At 42.2% G+C, this 19,547-nt stretch overlaps 2 protein-coding genes across 4 annotated transcripts in view; one reads left to right on the forward strand and one right to left on the reverse strand.

Annotated features, from left to right (window-relative positions):
* The window catches only part of ntn1a (netrin 1a), a 44,912-nt gene extending 34,871 nt beyond the window's left edge, over nt 1-10,041 (forward strand). For both annotated transcript variants that reach the window (XM_052084099.1, XM_052084098.1), the window contains 2 exons: nt 4,590-4,664; nt 7,541-10,041. In XM_052084099.1, coding sequence (XP_051940059.1) covers nt 4,590-4,664; nt 7,541-7,872 — 407 coding nt within the window. In that variant the 3' untranslated portion in view covers nt 7,873-10,041. The remainder of the gene's footprint in view (nt 1-4,589; nt 4,665-7,540) is intronic.
* The window catches only part of stx8 (syntaxin 8), a 28,824-nt gene continuing 19,211 nt past the window's right edge, over nt 9,935-19,547 (reverse strand). Inside the window, exons 7-9 of one of the 2 annotated variants that reach the window (XR_007966093.1) lie at nt 14,964-15,065; nt 10,270-10,420; nt 9,935-10,178 (exon numbers count right to left, since the gene is read on the reverse strand). Coding sequence is in view for 1 of the 2 variants with exons in the window: in XM_052084131.1 (XP_051940091.1) it covers nt 10,356-10,420; nt 14,964-15,065 (167 nt within the window). In the remaining variant the exon portion in view is untranslated. The remainder of the gene's footprint in view (nt 10,179-10,269; nt 10,421-14,963; nt 15,066-19,547) is intronic. The other variant, XM_052084131.1, reaches the window with a different exon arrangement.

Consider the following 19,547-nt stretch of genomic DNA (forward strand, 5'->3'; position numbering starts at 1 on the left):
ATTCGAGAAGGAATAGACGCAAGGCTCGAAATAACTTTTTTTTTCTTTGAGGAATAGCTTTGCAAATGAATGACTTCGTTTGAGAAGTATTTCCCCCCCCCCCCCACCAGTTAATCCGGGAAGCAATGATTTTATTAAACAATAAAAATACAATACATTGGGGGAGATGAATGTAGGGCTGCAGGGAATGAATATTTGAGTAGCCTACAGAAAAAGTACTTAGATGATGTATATTTTTGCTTGGGGGGGTCCTTTTTCTGTTTTTCTGTTCATGGTGGGTTTAAAAAAAAAACTCTGAATCCGTGAATTTGTGCAAGTTGAAACACAAATATTCAGGATACCACTGTACTTTGGGCATATGTTATTCAGCATAATACAGTCATACCTCGGTTTTCGACCAAAATCCGTTCCAGAAGGCTGTCGAAAACCGATTTGTTCAAAAACCAAACCCACGCTCTTTAAAAAAAAATTGTTATTGAACACGTCTGTTTGCAATGGAACGCTACACGAGGAAGCATCACTTCCTCGTGTAAGGAAGGCAAGAGGAGTCAAGCGGCGCATTCAAGTGTGCTCAGTTTGGTCGAGAACCGATTTTCGGTCGTAATCCGAGGCATAAAAAAAAAAAATCGAAATTTTGGGTCAAAAACCGATTTGGTCGAGAACAGAGACGTTCGAAAACCGAGGTTTGACTGTGTTGCGAAATTAAAATTGCAATACTGTAACTATCATTATAATGATGATGATGAAGAATGAGAAGGCCCAAATGAGGAGAAGCATGACAGAAAATGGATGGATTGGAACCCTTGGAATTCTTGCATGCACAGGTCCATAAATCTCAGTTCAACCTGACTATTGGACGTAAGTTTCATTCAAACAAGATCCACTTTCTTTCCTTCTCGCTAAACTCCCTCCCGTGTTGTGCGGATGCCGTCCAAATGCAGTGGCAACAGTGCAAATCAGAGAAGCTCGAAGCCGGGCAGCACACTGGGCTCCCTTAATCTAATGACGCGCTTTATTTGCCACACTTTGTTTTCCCCATCAGTGTGCTCGGAGGGAGAAAGGCCTCCTCCTGGGCTCTCGGTCACACCACCTTGCATTCACACCGCCGAGTCAACTTAACATGCATCTCCTTACTCTATAGGCACATGAGATACATTTAAGTACTTGGTTGCTGTTTGCGAAAGCAGCAGGAAGAAACAAACGACGGCTCTGCGGCTCCCCCTAAAGGTGTAATGCGAATAACTGATGAATGATGCGACAAATGGCAAAAGGTTATGTGTTAAGTGAAGCTATATCACACATCGCGAACACAAACACAATCCCAACTGCATCAAAAGGTGAAGCAATTTGAGAATTTTCCTGGCTGGTTCGCCAATATCACGAGAGTAGGAAAAACAATGATGCAGTTCTCACAACCGAGTGTGCCATCCCATTGACAACGAAATTGTTGTTTTAAGGCCCATTTGCTTCATTTGGATTCTTTAACTGGCAGTGGATATCGCTGGGCTTTCGTACATATAAAATTTGGAGGCGACCATCTGCGCCGAATGAAAACTTTTCTGAGTCGGTTTTAACTTCAAAAAATGATGTGCAGCAGTTTCAGTATTTCAGATTTTTGATAGCATATTAACACTTCATTGTGAGACGAAGCCAGTCGTATTACGCGGACGATACCTGCACAAGGACCGTATCCGAGCTAGCCTAAGGACAAATAGGCCGACACTTCGAAAGCAGTCATTAGGTTGTATTTGAACTGTCGCCTTGCACCCAAGTTTTAATTCAATTGTTTCTCATTAACTTCAAAGTGTGTCCTCAAGTAATTTTCCCTTTACAAGAACCAGGAAGTAGCTAACTGCTAACAAAGCAGATGGATAAACAAATACGCACAATGCCAAAAATTATAATTTCTTTTTGATTTGTTATCTCACAATGGACACGTTCTCTAAAAACACGAATATTACGATCCCCCCCATTATCTTATGTTACACTTTGCGAGCCAGAAAGTAGTCGTCACTCAAATGCCACTTCACAATGTATTCATTTTAATTTGTGTAATTGTGCTTGCGCGTATCATTCATACAAGGTCATTTGATTCTTAGGGGATTGAATTAAACGAGACTGGACTGTTCGGTTTCGCCTCTCATCAGGACTGGATTCATTAGTTCACGCCACAAGATTTAGTTCTTTCATCATTCACCATGAACCAGGAAGTGGCTAGCTAACACATGAAGAACACACCAATACATTGTTTTGAAGCCTACAATAGTGTTAGCGGTTTTTAACAATGCACACGACCCATTTGAGTGTGTAGCACAGCAGTGTTACGGTCGGGGCCGGAGGCCCAGATCTCCGTTTGGGTGCTCGACAGGAAGCAAACAAAGCAGCGTAGTAACGACATCACCACAACTGCTCCCGCTTCCCCTTGTCTGTAACGTGCACACAAAGGCAACACTTGTCCTCCCGGTAGGAGACTGCCTGCTCCCAAATGGGGGACTTGGGGATCCTCACGGCCAGTGGGATGCAGCCGGGGTACATTAATAGGGTAGGAAAGGCTATCAAAGGGTAGTATCATGATGCTTTTCAAAGGGGGGGGGGGGGTTTATGAGAAAACAAAGCTTACTTGCCACAGCTCCAGCTTCTAAACATTTAAATGGTAATCTGGCGCCAGCTCGGATAGACTGTTGCATTTGTCGCTATTCTTGGTTACTAGTGAAGATACCGGACTTGATCGATTCTTGTCACAAACTTCTCTCTTCTCCTTCTTTGTGACACCCCCCCCACCCCCACCTTATTCCTCTTGTTTTGTGTAGGTGAGTGCAGGGGGGGAAGAGGGGGCATTTTTTTTCTCCTTCTGGTGTTACCTTGGCAACCTCATTGAAAAAGAACATAAAAGGGGAGTGAAGGCACGGAGCAAAGATCTGCTGGCCCAACAATGAAGTTTGTTCATATTCAAGCTTCTGGCACTGCATCCAGTATTTGCAGCACTCTCTTCTGCTAAATGAGGCCGTGCCTTTTCCTCGTGCTGCACTCGCCGCAAACCGAGTCCGAACTCTGGATTCGATTTTCAGGAGCAGAGAAAAATACATCTGAAGATTTGCTTTCAGGCCGTGTTATTGTTGGAAGAGAGTGGAAGTGGATGACAGATTAGCAACCTAGCATTGGGGCAATGACGGCGCACGCCGTCTTGCTAAGAAGTGGAGGGCGGAGGTGGTGTTCTATATTTCGCTTATAAAGCCGGTACTGTATATTCAAACGGTGGAACATCGTTCAGATCCGGACCAAGTGGCCTTTTGGATTGTTAGCATTGAATAGCAAGAACCTCAAAAGTTCTAGCGATCAAAATATGTGTTCTATGTGGTCGCCCGGCCATAACAGACATCACAGCAAGCACACATTTGATGTTTTGTCTCATCATCCTTGTTTTCAAGGCTTTGTTGTTTGTTGTTTTAGAATCGTTTGGGTGATGGCTGTGTCCGCATGAGGTATTGATTTGTTCAGAGTGGACACACTCGCCCGATGAACGGTGTCTTCTGCACCTAACTCTTCTTCACGGATGGCTAATTTTTCCTTCCTGACCTCCCTTTGTGTGGCAATGACCCCTTTCATACCACCCCCCAGCTTCCACACCCTGGAATAGCGACTCGCCCGCCCCCAATGCTCTTTCTCCGAATGTCCACGCTGCAATGAATGCCAACGTTTGACACGGCCCTTCGGTGGGGCCTTGATCCCAGGGCGACGTTTTTTTTCGGGGGGTCGAGGTGAGATTTGGAGGGAGGCGATGGAGGGGGTTGCGGGGTGGAGGTCCAAGGGGCGTCGGGAGGGTGGCTGAATGATTCCCAGGCTTTGACAGGGAATAAGTGTCTATTGGCTTGTAATTTGTAACGCCGCAAACCTGCTGATGGTACCATTAGTTCTCGACAGGGGCCCACACAAGACAGCTTGGGGAGGGTGGGGGTGGAAAATTCTTTCCACGCCACCTATTGCACATCCTCATTGATATGTTGAGAAAAGAATGCAAGTAAAAGCAATACATGTTTCACGACCTTTTTGGTGGTATCGATGATCAGGTCAGAAAGGTTAGAAACATACTGTAATGTAGAAAAATGTATGTTTGTTGGATTGGTATTTCATGGTATGGAATGGGGAGTAACTATCCAGCCAAATGTACTCTTGCTGAATTGGGGTATTTTTTTTCTCACGACTTAAATAATGCTAAATAAGAAATAATTTAGACATGAGCATGTTGAGGGTTTGATTGTAATTTACAAAAGAAAATTTTAAAAGGGCATTCAGGAGTTAGGTGCTGTTGATCTCAAAAATAATGTCACTCAAAAGGCTTATCGTCAGTTGACTCAGTTAGCTTGCGGTAATTCGAATGCCAGGATCTGATAATCAATTTAAAACCTTTAAAAATCGAAAAATATGTTTTTACATATTTATTTTATATTTATTTATTCTTGCAGAATTATAAAACAAAAATGAAGGAGTCAAAATTCCAGTATGTGTTTATTTCCTTGGGACTCCTTAAACTGTTCGTGTCAGTAATCAACATTTTCCCTAACTGCATTTTGGTCTTGTTCTGCTTGCAGACTGTGACTCTTACTGCAAAGCGTCAAAAGGCAAACTGAAAATCAACATGAAGAAGTACTGCAAGAAGGATTACGGTGAGTCAACGGTGAACGGAGATTAACATTCATTTAAAGGGGGCGAGGGGAAGGTGGGGGGAAAAAGTTCCAAATTAAAGCAGCACTGTTGAGATGGTGGAAAAAATATCTATTTGCATTGTATGGACGACAAACCAATTTCAGCTCAATTTTCCCTTTTTCCATATAAACCCGGTCAGTTTGAGATGCAAACTCAAACCTTTGACATTCAGCTCCACCTCCAAAGCCCTCCTGATCGTTCCATGTGCACATGCTTGATCCCCTGTCTGCAGTAAATCCTAAAGACCAGAGACATTTTCCATCCCATCCATCTCAGCTCCACATGTTACAGTTCACAGGGGAGAATCTTCACTGATGGCATACCGAACCGTGTAAAGATTCAACGTACTACATCTGCCGCGACGAATGCGGCAACACGAGAGCTCCTCATTAAGGAATCTGTGCCCCCCCCCACTACCCCCACTCTTCCGCCCCACCCCAAACACTGTTCTCCTTCCCGCCGCATTCCTGCGAGCGTCCGTCTGCCATTCGAGGTGTGGATAAGACGTATGACCTCTCCCCCTTTTTCTCTCCTCGCCGATTGAAGTGCTCAACCGAGCATCCCGCGGAAAACTTGACGGGCGGGCCGATCGGGGGTTTGTTCCACAGGGATTTGCGGTTGCTAGGGCTGCATTTTAGAGGCGCCTCCAACCCGCCGACGGCCCACAATGTCGTGAGAGTAGCCTTATCGCTCACATCGGCATTCAACAGCAACAACGCCAATGAGTTTCATCAATGTCGGCGTATACGTACACCGTTCCCTGTAGAAAGCATCAGTCATCACAGCACAGGGCGCCCGCATGTGCTGCGTTGCATGAAATGGCTGAGATGTGCTGGTATCCAGGGATGACCCCAGTGGCATCCAAGCAAATGCAAGTAAACACAATGTGGTTATTTCCTTGATTTTTGGGAACAGGGAGACTGTGTGTTGGCAAGCGAGGTTTACACGCCATAGTTGGGAATAGGGAGAGGTTCCCTCGGCTGTCATACATAATGACCCTGTCAACTCAACTCAACTTTTTATTGATAGAGCACTTTAAAGCAACCATCGCTGTTTTCAAAGTACTGTACATGGAGCAAAAAATAAGTTGCACAAAATAATAATACATTTAAAAAAACAATAAAAAATCCCATGTGGTCTAAAAATGGGTTTCCTGCCCCCCCCCCACAACCCCCCCCCCAAAAAAAAATATATATATATATATATATATATATATATATATATATATATATATATATATGAGAGAGAGACTTTTATTTAAGCATAAGCCTAACATGTATGACAAAAACATTTACATAAAATAAATCTTTTTGATTGCCCCCCCCCCCAAAAAAAAAACTCTCACCAAAGCCATCAGACTATACTGTCCGCAGATCCACAACAGACCAAAGATAATATCCCATGTCACTATTCAAGCACACCACAGGACAGAGAGCGAGTCTGGGCTTTGTTTTGAAAAGATCAGCAGGAGAGCTGGGCGGCATGCTGCGCCGCAAAATGATGCTACAAGCCTCTTGGGGAGACATGTCCAAAGAATCACTAAGGGGGTCCTAAAAATGAGAGGAGGGGTACAGCCGGTGACCATGTTCAGCGGCATTGTAATGATGATGGTACGGAACAGCATGCTGCGTGGCAACAGGTCAGTGCAAGGTGGTGCAGGGGTCCATAGAACACCGGCTGACTGTCAACAGAATGGCCTCACGGAGGAACACGTGGTAGCAATGGTCTATTCAGTTGCTCTCCGGGACACTCGGTTAATTCCACAATGAAGGGAAAAAAAAATCTTGCTTCACAGCGCTCCACTTCTATGGCAATGTAAATACAGCGGAAGCATAATAGGAGCTAATAGCAATTCGTTCAATATCATTCATACGATACCGGATATTTTTTGCCGGGGGGTTTGCTTAGCTTAATGGTCAGAAACATTGCAAAATATTGTTGAGATGCTCACGGTTAGCATCAATAGGTGTGATTTTACAATCAATGACCATACACGGAGGTTCAAAACATGCAGAAAGGTAACATGACAATACTCAAAGACATACATTTTTATATTTATATATATATATATATATATATATATATATTTACTAGCTGGTTCGCCGCCCTCTGGGCGGCTCATCAGCTAGTTCCTGCGGAAGGCTGGTAAGGTGGGCTTTCGGCCCACAAAAGTGTTGTTGCTTGGTTCAACTTTTTGTTCATCTTCATTGCTTATCGCGAAAATAAAGAGATGTTTAGCTCTAGTAAATAACTAACAATTTTATTGCAATGCTTGTGGGTAGACAACATTTTTTCGCTAAGATGCCCGCGCGATCGTAGTGAACCACTGCCTGAGCGGCGCAGTGGCGGCACGCAGCGGCGCGGTGAAGTAGGTACGTTTTGAAAAGGGACAGACGGAAGGACAGACCGCGTGCAGGACGACACGCAATATATATATATATATATATATATAGATATAAAATAGTCTTCTTCATTTGTCTGCATGACTGTATTACGCTGCCTCCTGGTGGCCACGGCTGGCACACCAGAACAAACGGCACAATTAATTGCAGCATTAAGACCGTATCTCACTCGAGTGTTAACGAACGAGCAAACGTTTTTTGTTTTGTTTTGTTTTGGGGGTTTTTTGGAGTGGGGGGCATCGTTCATTAACGGTTGCAAAAGATGGCAAATATGATTTCCATTCTGCCACCAGATTGTCACTCTGCGAGCTGCATCTCCGAATGCACTCAATGATTCAGTTAGCGTTGTATTATGAAGCGTTGATATACTTTTCCAGTCGATGTACTGAAGTAGCAACACGGTTCACGATTACTCACTCCCCTGGTGTCTGCAGCTGTCCAGGTGCACATTCTGAAGGCGGACAAGGCCGGCGAGTGGTGGAAGTTCACCGTCAACGTCATTTCTGTCTACAAGCAAGGCGAGAGCCGCATCCGCCGGGGGGACCAGTTCCTGTGGGTACGCGCCAAAGACGTAGCCTGCAAGTGTCCCAAGATCAAGCCCGGCAAGAAGTACCTGCTGCTGGGCAACGACGAGGACTCTCCTGGTCAGAGCGGCGGCGTGGTAGCGGACAAAGGAAGCCTGGTAATCCAATGGAGGGACACGTGGGCGCGCAGGCTGCGGAAGTTCCAACAGCGTGAGAAGAAAGCAAAGTGCAAGAAGCCATAGATGGGGAAAAGACGCAGTGGGAGTGGGATTCCAGAGGAAAGCTTAAAATTGTTTTTTGTTTTTTATGAATGAAACAGAGACAGACAGAAGACTACCGTCGAAAGAGACTGTTGACGTTGCTGCTTTTTGGTTTTTCGTTAAGTAGCATGAAAAGAATCATTTAGGAATTCTTCTCTAGAGAACTTTGGTTGAAGGAGCTCACCTCGCAGATTTGGTTTGACCCTTTCTTTGACACCCATCTCTTGCGGAATTGCCCGTTTTGCACCCAATACCAGTATGTCACCAATATATACTGTATATGGCCACTTGTTGGTTTTACAGTCAGTATATCATTTTTGTGTGTTTCTATCCTATTGGCTTGTTCAAAAAGCCACTAATCACCAGGGAAGATTCTCCTCTGCATGGTTTTGTTTTTGGATGGTTGGCCGACAGGACAACTTATTTCATGGTGAAATGCAAATGCAAATGGTTTCAGGTCAACACGAACTATTTGGGGATTCAAATGTTGAACACTTAACCTGGTTGTGCTTTACGTTACAATGAAATGCATTGCCCTGATTCCGTTACAACGTTCTTAGATCCAGACTTCCCAAGACCAGGCCGAGAGACTGATTCGGAACCATGTTACAAGTTCTGTCACCGTTTATGAAAGACAATTAGGCTCTTGTGGAACATAGATGAAAAGGGCCGTCCTGCATCTTTTCGATGTTTCCGACCGCCAACACACCCGATTCGGCTCCGAGGACCGGATTCGGACACCCCAAGGGTAAAAGGTATATATTAATGTCACACTTGATATCCAGGATTTTGTAATGTTTCTTGACAAAAATATATTGGTTTACACCACTATATGTACAAAAATGTATATGTCATTATATAAGGCAAAGGAAAGCAATATTCTTTCACTTGACTTAAGAACTCTAGAGGTAGTGACTGATCACGACCTAAATAGCTAGTTAGACTTTCAACGTGCAGATAGGTATGTATTTAATTCAGTTTAATCAATGGAAAAAAATGGAAAAAATAAGAAAGAAAAATTACAGGGGGGAAAAACATATTTTTGTTTATTGGAAAAATTCTGTAGATTTCATCCAAGAAAACAAAGGAAACAAATCAGTAAGGTAACCTGCTATTCTTTAACTAAATACTCATTAAATGATCAAAAATCAACACTGATTTGGATTTTCTCCATTCAACATCTACAAATGTTCTCATTCCTGTGAAAACACACAATGCCTCACCTTCGTTCCCAACGCATGCTGCAACCTGGCAACGGGTGACATGCGGCATTATGTTGCTCTTTGAACATTTATTTGATTGCATTTGAAATTGGATTTAGCCACCACAAACAAATATTTACCAGATTGTACATGAGTACGTTTCGTAAAGAAAAGCTTTACTGTAAACTACATGATACGAGTGAGGTCCCCTTTCTCTGAATGCCAGTAATATGATCCAAATCTTACATCAAATCTGTCAAACTAAACACAGGGGCTCTGATATATGATAAAAAAAAAGAGTAGAACAACTTTTCTAGTCCAAGTATGACTCAGTATTTTAGGTGTAGTGTTTGATCATGAGCCATTTTCCTCCGTGCAATGATTCATTACTCTACTTTTTTTTTTAACCGACTGCCGCAAACACAATACATGAACATGTTTCTTTCATGGTTTCTCTTGCAACATCGTGTCAAACGACAGCATTGGCCCACCATGTAACCTTCCACATTTTCATACCACCCAGAGAGCTTGCCATCAAAAGTGTTGCTTTGTGTTCATACTATGAATTGTAAATGCTGTTTAGTTGTCACATTTAAAGCCCTTTTTTTTCTTTTCTCTTTGTTTTTACAATGTGTACTAATATATTATGGTTATTATATATAAATATATTTAATTACACAAGCCATTGTGGATTTCTTTTTTTCCCCACCTTTTTTTTCTTAAATGTGTCGTCATTGGTGAGACTGTTGCCATTAATTCAAGAAGGAAAATTATAACTACTGAATATACCAACCCGGTAGAAAGGCAGATTTTCAAATAAACTCTTGTTACACTGAAAAAAATGTGGCCTTTCGGTGTCTTTAATTATAGATTTATATGCGCTTCTTCGGATAAATCAAACAATAGTCCATTAAGATACACTTGGCAAACACAAAATCTTAATATATAATCACAAAATATATCATCACAAAATTAAAATACAATCAGCTAGGAAAAGTGGCGTTGTGAAGTGTAAATGTCATTAAAAAAAAATACATGACCTGAATAGCTTTGGATGGGATCTCCATGAACAAAGTGACAACATTGCTGAGGGGAAAAAAAGGGAAACTTGGATTTATTCGTGGTTAATGAATACCGAGAAACCCCAATGAGGTTAAGGATTCTAAATAAAATCAACCTCGAAGAGAGAACGTCTTCATCTGCGTTTGCATCCTACCATTCCCTCATCCACAAGTCATCCAAGCATGTCGGCATCCACGCTGGCTACAGCGGCCACGCAGCCACCACGACAATCGCAATGAGAAGCAACACAATCACCACCAGCATCCCTGAGGAGGGGGAAGAAAAAAAAGAGGGAATTAACTCAGAAGACGCATTTTAAAGGTTGACGGAATAAATGCGCACAACTTCAGAAAATTACCCAACAGGTGTGGCCTAAAGTCACAAGTCAGATGACGTAATAACTTTATCAATAATTAAAATACACCACAGTTGGAATTGCGGGGGAGGAAAAGGGCAGGCGTCTGACATACTGCAAGTCTGTATTTAAACAATGCCCCCCCCCCCCACCACCATTAGTATAAATTAATTTTAGGGTCTGCGTGCCCCCCTCCCACCCCCCAACCTCCCGAGAAACCCCAAGTGGTCTGTGAGTAATCCATTCAATTCAAGTCATGTGTGCGCAGTGAGACGTTATCCAAGTAACTGTTGTGATTCATAAAACCTCCTCCAAGGACACGAGCATTAACCAGATGCCTCCCCTTTATTATTTTCCCATTAGAATGGCCTGAGTGAAGATTCCAAACAACTGCGTCTTGGGCTGGGCCGAAACGCTGTCGAGAGTCCCGTTACGGACTCAAGACGTCCGCTGTTATTAAAGCATGCGGCTGGTATTTTGCCCGGGCTTTTCACTTTAAGTTTACATTTCTCTCATTCTTTGGCCTGTCGTGCCTTCGTTCCCACCCGGCAGCCTAATTAGTCGTCTTTCCCCAAAGGGGGAAATACAGGGTGAGTTGGTTTGAAGGCATTCTTGGAGAAAACGGCGCTTGTGGTAATTGCGGTGGTCTGATTAAATGTATCATTGCTTGATTTGGCAGCTTTCAAAAAAAAAAAAAGTTGAGAATCCAGTTTGTTTTTGATCAGAATGGCCAAGCACGGCGCATACTTGCATACATTATAACTTCACTTTTCTATACATACATTAACAATGATTGATCCAACATCTGTCGGCAATCCCAGTGACGACAAAAGAATTATGATGGCTGAGGTGTGTACCATAGGCATGTGTTGCATTTCCACAATTCTCACACTGTAATACAAGCCAGACTTTGAGCCACATGACACGCACACACACGCACACGCACATGCACACGCACACAGAGTGACCCGCCTCCTCGTCTCCTTCGACCATTATTGCCCATCTCCGACTAAACAAGCCCCTCTGGAGACTAAAAATGTGCTCACCAAATAGATTCCGAGTCTTCCGCGACAGTGATGCCTGAAGGAGATGCTCTGTGTTTGTGGATGGATCGACCACCCAAGAGGTCCAGCGGCCCATCTTAGCAATTTTCAGACGCATCAATAAGACGAATCGCAGAGAAGCAACAAATAATTGGTGTGAGTGTCAGACAGGCGCAGGCAAACCCTCAACCGCCCACACTAGTCACTCCGTGCCCTCCGCTTGTGGTTCAAAGACCTTCTCGGATCACAAAAAGGATCCGATGACCCCAAAAGAAAAGGGGCACATTTTATGGAAATAAAGTTATCCTGACACACCAGCACATCGACAGCTTTCTGAACAGTTTCTGGATTAAACAAATGAAACCGATAACATCAAGATAATGTCGGGATAAATTACACTTCAGAACCACCGCCCTGACATTGCAGAACACCCTTAGACAGAGACTTCCCTCATCTGTTATGGTTCTGATGCTACCAAGGCAGAAAATTCCCAGTTGATTTTGTCCCCTCATTCTACTTTGGGGCTGGTAAAAAAACAGAGCTGAGGAAAAAAAATGGCAGATTTTACCGACACTACTTTTGTTTTAAGTTTCCGACAGTAGTAAGTACATAACGACATCAAACACCAAATCAAACAAGTCTTGAGCTAATTTACATAAATGACTCTTAAAGGTATCGTCAGTATAGATTATTTGCCAAGTATTTCACCAATACAGTAGTTTGCTTCCAGTCCCACGAGCACAAGTTGACTTTAAGTCGAGTTTAGGATTACTGGGCTATCACAAATGGTACGTCACCAAATGTGGATTAGTTCTGAAGAGAAGGGAAGTGCTTAAGCGTTAATGATGTTGCCTGGTAGTGATGTCTTAAGCTCCACAGAAACTCATACCACCTTCCAAAGGATTTGTTGCTCCAATAGCCTAATGGATTCAAAAAGGGATTCAACGAATACCGGTACTCGAAAAGTACTCCGATACTTGTTTCCAATACAGTACCATCTTTTTTTTTTTTTTTAAGTATCGGTATTTGTAGGAGTGACAGTGACAGACCTGGCTGCACACACCACTTAGCATCTGCACGGCGCTGTTTCATGCCAGAAGTAAAAAATTAGCAGAACCTTTCTCACTCAGATGAACTGTCCAAACAATAAGTCATGGGGTGGGAAAAAAAAAGAGACAAAAATGTTTGCTGATGTTTTTTTACATTCGGTGATAAATTGGCTTTCTTCTGTGAAACAATTTTTAAATGTTGAACAAGACAAATCTCAGTAGGTGCGAGATATTATTTGGGTTTTAAAATGCTAACTTATTAAATAACATTTAATAACCGAGATTCTGCCAGTTGTTTCTTTTAGTATTAATAATTTCCATTAACACTCTGCAATCCCGAAAATTGTTCTCAACTCATAAGAAAAATAACAACAAAATTTGAAATTCAAAATTTTGACATTTACTTCACTGCTCTAAAGATATTATTTGTAGACAGTTGTTGATACCCCAAAAATCTATATTCTAGTCAGCCAAAAGCTGTTTCTCCGCTTCATACAAAGACAGGCGCCAAACAACTGCAGAGACAAAGAATGAAAGAAAAAAAAAAGAATGATGTTGAGGAGTGGAAGGGAACATTTTTCCATTCGCATCGAGGCCAAACGCACAGCAATATACAGTGAGGAAGCATGTATGCACAAGGACGCTCTTTTGCATGCCTTCAAGTACATTGGGGAATTGACACACCCTGAAAAAGGAATGATGTAGATGTATTAAAATGTATTACACACTGCGGTGAATGTAGTGATGAAGGAGAGGGGTGCAGTGGCGGCTCTGGGATCGACAAATAAGCTCACACTCGGGCACCATGGGGACACGGCCAACAGAGTCAAGCATTTCAGGGGCGAGACCTCCGTAGTGTCTGCCCTGCTTCTGTTTCGCCGCTTTGACTGCTAACAGACTCTCATCCCACAATAAAGCGCGATTTTCTTAAGCAATACTGCCCGAGTTCAACGGGCAAACGGAGGTCAGCTCACGCATTCCACAGATTGGCTCGAGCCAGCTGCAGTGATTCCCCCTCCGAGAAGCTGTTGACCAACATTTTTTGGAAAGGCCGCTGAAAGCGTTAAACAACAATCGAAGCGGATCTGGGTTAATGACGAGCACGAGTGACACATTGAAGTAATTAACTCATCAAAACCAATCAAAATTGAAGACATCGGGCCACAGTTAAATCCCAATCCTCGACCCATGAAGTAGGTGTCTCATTAGAATGTGTTCCCGTATTTTCCGCACTATAAGGTGCACATAAAGGCATTCAATTTTCTCATAAGTCGACAGTGTGACCTATAATCCGATGCGCCTTATATAGTGTGTCACAGTGTCTTTATATTCCCCATTGAGTCATTTGCCTGTTAGTGTGTTCCTATGCCATCTAGTGGTGAACGAATTGTAACCTAAATGGGTTCTACCCGACACTAATTGACACGTACAGTCACCAACACGCACTCAAACAAACTACTGTGAGCTCTGCACAGCGATTATGAAACAAAGATAATACCAAAGCATAGTTAACTAGTGACTAAACGAAGGAAGAAGGCGACAACCAAGACTTCTAAGGATATTTTGCCCCTTGTGTATGTGAGCCCACGAGATTTGTGTGCCTTTTTGTTGAATCCATTGTCTGCATAACTTTTGTCTTTCATTTATTGTTTTGTAAGCCCATTTATAGTTATGTTTCATTTCCGTGTTTGTTTCTAATGGCTTTGTTACAGCTGCAGCGGTTGTGACGGCTCTATCTAAATAAACCTGTATTGTATGATATTCCTTGAGCATAGCTCCATCTAGTGGATGCAAAGTGCAATCGCAGCTACTATTGTAGCTTCTATTCTGTATGCCTTATAATGCGGTGCGCCCTCTTTATGAAAACAGTTTTAAAATAGGCCATTCATTGAATGTGCGCCTTATAATCCAAAGTGCCTTATAGTACAGAAAATACAGTACTTGCTATCCTTTGTAAAAAAGCTGGACTGAATGTCGGATCTTGTGTTCTCATATATTGCTCCATCTGTATTCTGCTCGACAGTTGACCATACCAAAGACTTCAAACGAATGAGTGAGACCGATAAATGTTGGAATGTTCTTGAGGTGATTTATCGACCCCTGGCCTGACTTGAAAATAACGATTGAGAGCAATAAATGTGATGAAGACGCTTACTGAAAAAAAATAAATCAAGTCAAGGTGATCATCAGCACAGTTGCCCTCTGCTGACTATTTGAAGGAAACATTCGCGGCACTTTTCCATGACATAGTCACATTTTTAACACTGAGCAATTGCTCTAAAATTGACTTTGGCGTTAATGTATCAGACGTTTTGAAGCCAATTGTCAAGTTTTACATCATAAAGTGAAGAATGCAACTCACCACAGGAGGCAGACTTTTTCTCCACCAGCTGCACTCGTCGTGTCTCATTGCGAATGCGGCCGTCCGTCTTATCCACGAGATGCGAAAGGTCATCGATGATTTCTAAAAAAAAAAAAAAGGGACATTTGGTCAAGACAATTTGCCTATTCGTTGAAAACTAAGTATTATTGAGTTCACATCAACATTTTTTATTTTCTTAACGCTGCAATTTAAGGCATTAGCAGAATAAACACTGAACAAATTACATTGGTCCAAAATATTTTGAGAGCTTGTTTTCAAGTAAACCTTTCCAAAAGTTTTCCCTCTCTCACAAATCAGTTTTTCATAAAAAGAATAATGTAATAAAAATAATATGTCACGCAGTGATATGTGTATTGAGTCACATTTATGAATTAAGGTTAAGCAAAAGGTTAAAAAAAATCCTGAAACATCAAAAAAACAAAAAAGGATAAAATCTCTCTCTCTATATTTTTTTTTAATCAGCTTCAGGAATAAGTCTCGGAACTCCTAATGCCAGCTTTGAATACAATTAGCTGTTGCCCAGTATTACTAGCTTTAACTCATGTTTGTCACGGGCCACATTGTTGTTACCCTTGGAGGGCCCTTATGAATTTTAGGAAACCATATAGATGTTAAATCCCCTCCACATTTTACATACACAGCGCACAACAAATTTATGAATAACTACTTGTCAGAATCAAAAGTCAAGAATAATGACCGTTATTGTGGATTACATGTGACAATTTGAAATTTTGGTTCAGACTTTAGCAAGCATCATTGAACTTGACATGCTTGATTTGCTTTCGCGGGCCACCTAAAATGATATGGCAGATATGGCCCCCGGGCCTTTACTTTGACACCTGTGCTTTAATAGATTCATTTTAAGTTTCAATACAGAGTTTTTATAAGGGCAGAATTCAGTTGTTAATACAAGACATTTGTCTCTGGAGATCTCTGGATAACACAACAATCCCGTGAAGTGATGTGCCGGCCCATTTCAAGGAGAAGCCGGCTTGCCACATGTAGGCCCTGATATATTTGCCCTGCGTGCCACTGCAATTAGTCATCAGAGTTTCAGCTTGCCAGCTTTTTAATTTTGGCTTTGCAATGGCATTTAAATCTACTGGGGGGGATTCACAACCATGCCAAGATGCTGAAGTGACAGAACAAAACTTTTAAGTACAAAACCAGTACAGTACATCCCTTCAGTGCAGCACTGTTGGCAAGTCAGGTTTGTAAAAATAGAATTTCTTATTGTAACCTTTGCTTCCATGTGTGACAGCTATTTGCCCTGGCTTGGATCTGAGGGACCACAAAGGGGCCCGGTTTCACGCAAGGTTTGTTTATTTAAAATGCGATTGCACTGGGTAAACCTCCAAAGCCACAACGTGTTGGAGCGCGGCGTGAGCATGTTAAGTATACCCAGCGTTCGCAAGCGTGAAACTATCACACATTCAATAGTGTATACGTCAGACCACGAGGAGCAGCTACAGTCCCTTCTAAAAAGTATTGGAACGTCAGGGTTCATTCCTTTGTTATTGTTTTATATTGAAGCCGTTTCTTGTTTCACATCAAAAGATGAATATCAGACAAATGTTCAGAATTCCAGCTTTGTATTTTGGACCAGATTGTAAGTAAAGAGATGAGTCACAAAAGTTCTGGAGCAAAGTTTTATGGACTGATGAGACAGAGTAACTTCTACCAACGTGATGGAAAGGCCAAAATATGGAGAAAGAAAGGATCTGCTTATGATCCAAAACCCCCAAGCTCATCTGTGAAGCATGGCGGAGGTAATGTCATGGATTGGCCTTGCATGGCTGCCTCTGGGACAGCCTTCACTCGTCTTTAATGATGATGTAACTCGTGATGGTTGCTGCAGAATGAATACTGAAGTCCACAAAACCATTTAAAGTAAAATGCATCCAAACTAATCGGGAGAAGCTTCAAAAACAGAGTGACGTGAAACACACTGCCAACACAACAAAGGACTTTGTCAGGGAGAAAAAAAGGGAAGGTCTTAAGACTGGCCAAGTCAATCACTGGACCTTAACCCAATCGAGCATGCATTTTACCTCTGAAAGAGGAGACTGAGAGGAAAAAGCTCCACAAACAAACAAGAACTGAAAGAGGCTATAGCAAAGGCCTGGAAAAGCATTTCAAATGAAGAATGCAATCATCTGGTGAAGTCAATGAGTCACAAGTTTGTTGCAATTACTGCAATTCAGGGTTATGCCACCAAATATTATGTTATTCACTTTAATAATGTCTATTCCAATATTTTTGGAGGGGATGATATTTCCGAGGACTGCCATTTGTATTGTCTGTGAAAACGAATGAGCAAACAGATGCAACAAATGAAGATGATGCAACCAAAAGAAAATGATTCATTTCAGTCTCTCTCATCACTCTGTACACAAAACAAAACCGATAACATTTAGTGCTGCAGGAACACACCATCACAAATAAATAATGCGACCAACGTAGCGGCCGTGGCCACATTGTCTTGCTTACAAATTGTAAGCAAGCCAATGTGTATTGTAAGTTACAATACACAATAGCGAGGGGTGTGGCTTTGGTCAATGACTTGAGAGGGGGATAGAGTATTGAAGTAAGACTGAATTTAAATCTTGCGAGCAGTCCGGAAAACTTTCCTTTAACTACTTTTGGCTGAAATTTCAACACAGTGAAATTCTCTCTTTTTTCAATTAAAGTCCCTGTAAAAAAATAATTCCAGACCCACATACCGAGAATTCTGCCACCCCGGTCACAGCCTTCTGAGACAGCGTATCCACCCTTGACCAGAACAGATGAAACCATGAAATCCATTCACACTGATCAGTGCCTAAGCAAGGAAAAATGGCATACATGCGTGCCGTAATTAAATTCAGCCTCATGTAGTACGTCTTCTTAGCTAGCGCCGCATCTTTTATGTCTTTCTGACCACGTGCGTGAAATGGGCTGCTGTGTTTCACGTTGTCACAGGCGCACACAAATCAGCCCTTCCAACATCTGGCCTTGTGAAGAGCTTGGTCGGACACATGTGGTGAGATTAGTCTCACTGTTGGAAATCAAACCCCTGCCACACTGACAGCCTCCCAGAGCCAACAGGCTTGGGGAGGTCTTTGAATGCATCACTGAATTTATTCCTCTGGGGGAGCAGTTTCGCCGAGTGACGATGAACGTCTTGTTTATTTGTGTTACGACGCAATATAGTCATGCCACCAAGCAATACACTCATGGCAAGGTCAATCGACGGTCGACACAACTGTACTGCATCTCAGTGCTTCAGAAAACATTTTAATATTATTCCATCAAAATCAAAGGTGGAGTTATCGCTGTTCTCTATCGAAGCTTTTGCTTGAAAGAAACAGGCCAACATAGGCAGCACTGACTTACATGTCGCTGTAGAATAGCCTTTCCTTCGCCCCGTTGCAGGCTGTTTGAAACTGAAACCGTCTGTGTGTATGTGTGTGTGTGAAGAGTTTCACCTACGTTCACCCCAGGGTCTGCCAATGCACGTGACAGACACCACACCGAACAGCCGGTTGATGGACGACTTAGTGAAAGTTGAACCTTTCTTTGGCTTGCAAGACACATCAAAGAAGAGCCCAAAGAAATCTTGACAATGCTCACATTGGTTCCCATACATTGACTGTTGGGTTGATGCTTCAAAAAGAAGGATTGTTTGATGTATTGTAATAACGGCTAAAAATTACGTGAATGGCAAATTATGCTTTTTATTTATTTTTTCTAATCCTTTGATTGAAATCTTTTCCCATATAGTGAAGCCACGTTATATATGCTATAATGAAATTCATAAATATTTAGCGGCAATTGAATGAATATTGTAAAATATATCAAGTAGATCTTAGTTTTTACAGACAGACAAACATGTGATCTGCATTGATATCAAAGAAGGAAAGAAAAAGTGTTACTACGTTAAAGTTTTGGCAAGGACCATTATCTGCCGATTTCATTTTTTGTCTTTCATCCTATGTAGCCAGATGCCACCAAACAATGTAAGCGTGATAAGCATGAGGGTGGCAGTGGCGGAGCAGGAGGGGGTGGACCACCCTGTCACTGGCACAAGCACCAACGCCAGCTGCCTTTGCACTTCATCAATACCAGCACACTTCATTAGCGACGACACCCAGGAGAAGGTGATGTATTGAGAAGGAAGTTTAAAAAAAATTGTTTGGACTTGTTATCATCTTATCAATCAGAAGGATTGTTATCAGTTTGAACATCCAGCAATGATGGCAAAATGCTTAGCTCACTTAAAAAAAAAGCAATCTCAGTCACCAACAGACTTTCAGAGATTATGTTTGGTCATAGAAAAAAGGAATATGTGGTCGCACACAGTCATGGAACTGGCGATTTGACCGTATTCCAAATTAACGGTTGCTTGATCCACATCAAGATTTGACTTCAGTCCTCAAGCCAAACAAACTACGAGAAGGGGCTTTCTATACAAACTGTAGTAAGCAGATGAGTAAATGCCACCTCTGGACTTAATATTAGCAAAAGGAATATTCTAGGTATTAAAACACTCACCACCTAGTGCATGTTAAGTCATGCATATTA

This window comes from Hippocampus zosterae, chromosome 13, assembly GCF_025434085.1.
Source record: "Hippocampus zosterae strain Florida chromosome 13, ASM2543408v3, whole genome shotgun sequence".
Lineage (NCBI taxonomy): Eukaryota > Metazoa > Chordata > Actinopteri > Syngnathiformes > Syngnathidae > Hippocampus > Hippocampus zosterae.